Source organism: Fulmarus glacialis, unplaced genomic scaffold (genome assembly GCF_000690835.1).
Source record: "Fulmarus glacialis isolate BGI_N327 unplaced genomic scaffold, ASM69083v1 scaffold12300, whole genome shotgun sequence".
NCBI classification, from domain to species: domain Eukaryota; kingdom Metazoa; phylum Chordata; class Aves; order Procellariiformes; family Procellariidae; genus Fulmarus; species Fulmarus glacialis.
The window spans coordinates 433-6,721 of NW_009187178.1; the positions used below are offsets into that span (position 1 = coordinate 433).

A 6,289-nucleotide genomic window follows, 5' to 3' on the forward strand; every position below is an offset into this window, starting at 1 on the left:
AGTGCTCTGGAAAGGTGATGGGGGAAACAACAGCTTTGTAACAAGGAGGCTGGGAACAAGATTAAGCGGGATCGGTTGTTCTTTGTTTAACATCAGTGTAAATAAATAATCTATAAGGAGCGGGAGGTGCCAAGGCTTTACCCAGTAAATCTCCCTGAGGACCCAAAATAGTGGGGGCAGAGCACGGCTGTTTAAATCTTCCTCTTCATGAATCAAGAGGGGATGAATGTTGAAAACACTGGGGGGCCACATTCCACTGGGGCAGAGTGCTTGGGCTGTGCCCGCGCTGTCACTCCCAGCATAAGAGCTGCAGACGTTTTTCTTTTCCTTTTTTTTTTTTTTTTTTTTTACTTTTTTTTATCAGTTCCTGGCTTCAGTAAGTTCCGGGCCTGTTGAGCATGGCTGGCAGCGCAGCTGGACAGTATTCCCCCTGCAGTGAAAACCTGATGCATCGTAATTTGAGAAAAACGCAGTATTTCCCCTTTCTGCTCTCGGCACTGGTTACAGCTGAGGTGTAGGGGTGGGTGTGTGGGAGGCACGGGGCTCCACGGACCAGCGGCTGAACCGTTTAGGCAGCACAGAACAAAGACAGGCAGCAGCAGCAAATCCAGCATTGTACTGGTGTTTAGAGTCAGACGAGGGAAGCTTTCCTTAAAGCTCTCCAAGCAATAAGGTTTCCAGTATCCTTTTGTTTGCCTGTGGTTATTCAGGGTTATGTGCTGCAGGAATTCTTACTCCTGAGCATTTTAATTTCTGCTTCTTAGCTCTTGGTTAGTGTCGCTAGTGCCGGTGTTACAACTCCAGGGACCAGGAACGAGTGTCTGAGCTCCCTGCCGCAGACGGGGAGTTGTGCATGGGATGGTTACAAACCCTGCTGGTCCAGGATTCTGAAAAGCCCCGCGATTTGGGGGAGTGGAGTCCACCCAGCGCTGCGTTTGCTGGAAAAATTCCACCTTGCTGTCCTCCTTCCCAAAGAACTGCAGAGCAGCATCTCTGCTGCCGTTTGCGAGGGCTTCAACAGCAGACCTGCCAGGCTGGGCTTTGCAAGACGGGCAGGAACGCTGCTCCACTCGTTATGTTATTTAACTCTAATCTGAAGTTCAGGAAGGGACAAGCCCAACGTAGCATCCAGGGGAGGGATGAGATGCCGATAACGTGCTCGACTTCTGCTTAGCTGAAGGCATTTTGTGTGCGTGTGGTCATCTTCTCTGCAGGGTGTGGAGCAGACAGTGTGTGGAACCCTCTGGATTTAACACTTATTTTGCAGCTTTCTGTGATGGAGGAGAGGGGACAGCACTTGCAGAACCTCCTGGTGTGTGTCTGGTCTGTGCTGGTGTGGGTGATGGTCCAGTACGAACTGCCGTGGCTGTGAAAGCGGTTGCTGGGTTGGCCTGTGCTGGGGAATGGTGAGAGGCTGCGGAGAAACAAGTCCCATGGTGCAGAATGCCCCTAATTAAGTTTCCTTTCTTTTGGGGGATTCTCTAGTGGATTTTGCTCTGAAGGTGGTGCAGTGGTCGGAATCGGAGACAGTGCGACTTCAGCTCTGGGACATTGCAGGTATGTTCACACGAACCACGAAGCTGCTCAGGAGCAGAATTTAAAGCTCTCAATGGCTTGGCCCTTTTTTTTTTTCCCCTTTCTTTTTCTTTCTTTCAATAGGAGTCTGCTACAGAAATAAATCCTAAAAGCCTGTGGATCCAAGGGGCAGGACTGCTCTGGTTTGCTGTACTGTCTCTAGTTTGCAGTAGTCATTTAAATATTTAATCAAAAGCCCATCTGCAAAGAACACAGCAGTGCAGATGATAAATCCTATCGAGCCTTTCTTTTCAATTTTAAAGCCAGAGCAGAGTGAATGGGGAAACGGGCTGATTTGTAGCTGGATATGTGACTTCTTAGCTCCAAGTCTTCTGTTAAAATCCTGATTTCTGGCATGATAGCCAGGAAGGCCTGATCCTTGTGTCTAAGCGTGGAGCAGCTCCACTGACCGCGCGCTGCTTTGGCTGCCGGGACCAGGAATGGGGCTGGGAAGTGGCGATCTGGCTGCTCTGACCTGTGCGAGCGGAGCCAGCGGATCCCTCGGGAGCAGTCACGGCAAGAGGAGGCCGCTGGGTGCCCCCGAGGTGTTGGGGGGGTTCGGAGTGGGGCACGCTCTGGGGGACAGCGTTATATGCGGTGGCGTGGAGCGAGGGGCACCCCGGAGAGGCGCAGGGACACGCGGTTCCCGAATCTCCCTAGCAGCAGGAGACCAAGGACAGGCCGGTGCCGTAGCGTCTCTAAAATGGCACCTCTGGTGAGGAAAACAGGGTTGTGGTTTCCTCCGGTTTCGCTGCTCAGACGTGTGCATCTGGAATCCTTAAAAAGAAAACAGGAAGGAGAAGTTTGCAGCAAGAGGATTGCAGCAAGAAACTGATTTCCATTTCATCCCCGAAAAGGCGTTTAAGATTTGGAAAGCAGAGGGGCCACGCTGGTCACGGTCGTGCCCTAAGCAGAAGGGGATGCACGACCGATAGTCCCTGCTGCGTTGCCTTCCACCTCAGGGGTGTGCAAAGAACGTCAGATGGTTCGAGGTAACTCAAAGTGCTCGGCTCTCCGTGGCTTCAGAGCAAAAAGCCTGTTGACCGGCTACGGGGCTGCATGGGAGCCCACGGTGAAATCTCTCCGGTGTCAGAAAAGCTGGTTTTCACCGTGCCGCTGACCCGTGTGATGCGATGTGAATGCTTCGTGGTGTGTCCCGCCTACACAAGTGCAATCAAACCAGGCAGCAGCACAGCGGAGTTACTCTCTGGATGCAGTTTTGGTAGTACAGGCAGGCCACAAGGCTTAAACAGTAATAACAGTGTATGTGAGTTTTAACAGTTTTTGTTCAGAATCAATTTTTACTCCCCGGAGAGCCTGGTCTGTAACGCTGTGCCCGCAGCAGGCAGCAGCACGAGTCCACGCCGGTGGCACGGTGCTGCCGGGGCAGGGACATGGCATGGGCATGGCACGGGCTGCTGGCGGGATTCTGCTCACGGGGAGGTGAATGCGTGGTCGGGGACACTAATTTTAAATTGTTACACTGGGATAATGCAGGTATTTCTGGGACATCTGAGTGTCTGGGTCAGGATTCAGAGCTCCCCAGTTTGTTCCAGTTCTGTCGCTGCATTGCTGAGGGACCCCAGGCAGGAGGCGTCTCAACGCCTGCACTTCCTCATGATTTCAGTGGAGATTGTTAGTGTCAGCTGAGAAAATGATGTACCGTGATGAGCATCTTATTTGCGTGAACAAATCTAAAAACGGTAACTCGGGGGAGGGGGTGGAATTTTAATTTATTTTTTTTCCTTTTGATCCTGAAGGGCAGGAACGCTTCACCTCCATGACCCGGCTGTACTACAGGGAGGCGTCAGCCTGCGTTATCATGTTTGACGTCACCAACATCAGCACGTTCAGCAACAGCCAGAAGTGGAAGCAGGATTTGGACAGCAAGCTCATGCTGCCGGATGGGAACCCCGTGCCTTGCCTACTGCTGGCTAACAAAGTGAGCGGCTCTGTGTGTTTGTGCGTGCGCACGGGAGTGCAAAATGGAGGGAGACCCCTGTAGCACTAAGCCTTGCCCAGAGTTGTCCCATAGCCTGTGGCCTTTTTAATCCTTTCCTTAACTCTTCCTGAATTTTCTTTCTCTAGCAAGGATTCTCCTCCTTAACTAGGACACTGGTAGGACTTAATACATGGATGGCACTAAGGAGATGTTAACGACTGCTCTGTCCTAGGATGCAGTGCCTCGTGCTGTCGGAGCTGGAGCTCTGTAGCTCCTGGGTTATAAAGCTTTTTTTTTCTTTTTTGGTCTTTAACTTGCTGTAGCTTGGGAAGGTTGTGTGTGACGCTGCAGGTAAAGTTTCTGTGCAGAGCTGCCAGAGGGATGTCTAGTCTTCATTTGGTTGCAGTGTCAAGTTTCACTGTGTAGATTGGTTGCTGTCTTTTAATGATTTATTTTTCTTTCGTTTAAAAACTACCTTTATGGTCTTCATGTGCCAACGTTGGCTCAGCGGCCCTTTCCAGATTCAGTTTGAGACTTGCCTGGTTTGAGAGAGCCTAAAACCGGAGATGACTCAAAAACATGATGGGTGGGCAGGAGAGTGGCTTTTCTTCTCCACTTCTTCACAAATAATGCTTTCCCTCGATAGCTGTTTTAAGGTAACAATTCTGCCTGCGTTAGGGAAATCTGTGTGACTGTACGCCCTGCAGTCAGACTCACACGAGCTGTTATGGGACAGGTTTTCTCGCTGCCTCTTGGGCATCCCAGTGGCACCAGTGCGGCTGCCTCAGTGGCACCACACCAGTAACGTTTCCTTGCTGCTGAGAGGCCGGGCAAATTTTGGATGAGTGACAATGCTTTCTTGTCCTGTGCTGGATGAACTTCCATTCCATGCATGCTTGACTGAGGTGTGTCAAGTATCTCAGATGAGATAAATATATTGCTGCTTGCAACATCCCATTAAGAACCTTGCCCTAAGAACTATCAGCTTGCGATCTGGGAGATGTGAAGGGCTGAGCCTACCTGCTGCCTGCCTGCACACAGGCAGTAAGTGGCTGAGGGGGAGAATTCCCCTCCCAGCTTAAAAATTAAAAGGTTAAACTGAAAATGAGTGATTCTTGTTTTATAGTGCGACCTTTCCCCGTGGGCAGTGACAAGAGACGAAGTGGATCGGTTCAAAAAAAAGGTGGAGACGTCTGTCAAGGAAAACAAGAATATTAATGAGTGCATGAGGTAGGCACAATGACTGGTGATACATCTAAGAGTTAATTCCCTCTTTCAGACACGGTCATCTTTGAGGTGAGGGGAGATGCTGTCAGTAAGTAACAAATAGCAGCAATAACACGCAAGTAAATCTCCCGAAGGGAAACTGAATTCTAAAAGGTCAGAAGTACGTCTGTCAAGGAAAACAAGAATATTAATGAGTGCATGAGGTAGGCACAATGACTGGTGATACATCTAAGAGTTAATTCCCTCTTTCAGACACGGTCATCTTTGAGGTGAGGGGAGATGCTGTCAGTAAGTAACAAATAGCAGCAATAACACGCAAGTAAATCTCCCGAAGGGAAACTGAATTCTAAAAGGTCAGAAGTTTTTCTCTCCTTGGTTAAGCTCTGACATGCTTGTGGAAGCAGAAATTCTTTGAACAATACCAGGGATGTTTTTTCATACGCTGGCCTCTACCAGGAGGATGGGACTTCTTCTGCAAAGATACTAGAAATTCTTTTGTGATGCACCAATCCTTTGATGGAGAATTTGGCCTTTTCTGAAAGGTGTTAGACTGGGTATTCGCACCTGATCTTGAGGTTGGGCAGTTCGTACCTAGGAAGCCTGTTGCTGTGTCCCAGTCCTAAAGTGGACCCAAGGTGAGGTGGTTGCAGTAGGTGTTGTTAGTTATCTGGTCACTGCAGAGTCTTCTGATGCTGCCAGGTAATAGTAGTCATGCTGTTGTCAGTGCTAGGAGGCTCCTTAACCTGATCGTTTAGTCATTAAAGTTCTGGAGTTTTGTGTCCTTCTAGAATGAATTGCTATTTCTTTTCTGTACTGCTGAGAAACTGTGTGGCCCGATGCTGCCTGTTTAAAAAACCCAAAACAAACTCACATACGTTTGTCTTCTAGAGTCCTGATTGAAAAGATGATGTCCTCATCCACTGGTGATGGAAGTTCCTCTGCTGCTGGGAGTGGGGATTATATTAACATAAAAGAGACAACCCCGCCAGGCTGGGCTTGCTGCTAGATGCACTGACTGCACCATCTGCCTTGGGTCTAGCAGCAATGTCCTTTCATTATTATCATCATCATTTTTTCCTAAACTGGCTGTCACTGTTTTTTGGTTTTTTTTTTTACGTGATCGTGAACTGTCTTCTGTTTAGTGCATATTTGTTCTCAGTAGAGCTTGCTACAATGACTTGGAGCGAGGAGTGGAAAGAAGAGAGGAGGGAGAAGATTCCTCTTCCTTCTAGTGTAGCAGCAACTGGGAGCTCTGCTGCCAGTAATGTAGCACAGTCCCTGTTCAAGCACATGGCTTGGATTAATTTTTTAATTTTGAGCACTTCATCTTCTGACACGTGACGGCCTGTCTCAGGCAGGGCAAAGGATGTCGAAGGTATATTTTTAATATTGTTGCACCTTTTATTCCCCACCGCCTGCACCCGCCATACAGAGAGGCACCAGTCCAACGTGTTACAGTGACCTTCATTTGACGCACACAGAGTTCAAGCGGTCTCTCTGTGCTGGTGGATTCCCAGTGTGGGATTACAGCCATCTCTTTACTTC

General features: G+C 49.1%; 1 protein-coding gene across 1 annotated transcript; it reads left to right on the top strand.

The window, feature by feature from the left end:
- The first annotated feature begins 1,484 nt into the window (after positions 1 to 1,484).
- Positions 1,485 to 5,750, top strand: RAB29 (RAB29, member RAS oncogene family). Its single transcript, XM_009574227.1, has 4 exons — positions 1,485 to 1,557; positions 3,336 to 3,517; positions 4,644 to 4,747; positions 5,633 to 5,750. Exons 2-4 carry the CDS (start codon positions 3,356 to 3,358, stop codon positions 5,748 to 5,750), a joined length of 384 nt encoding a protein of 127 aa, XP_009572522.1. The 5' UTR covers positions 1,485 to 1,557; positions 3,336 to 3,355.
- The last annotated feature ends 539 nt before the right edge of the window (positions 5,751 to 6,289 follow it).

Excerpts from the sequence above, each read along its gene's own strand:
- RAB29 (XM_009574227.1), top strand. The coding sequence starts at position 3,356 with ATGACCCGGCTGTACTACAGGGAGGCGTCAGCCTGCGTTATCATGTTT. Across the intron at positions 3,518-4,643 it reads GCCTACTGCTGGCTAACAAA|TGCGACCTTTCCCCGTGGGC; the intron begins GTGAGCGGCTCT and ends CTTGTTTTATAG. Across the intron at positions 4,748-5,632 it reads AATATTAATGAGTGCATGAG|AGTCCTGATTGAAAAGATGA; the intron begins GTAGGCACAATG and ends TTTGTCTTCTAG.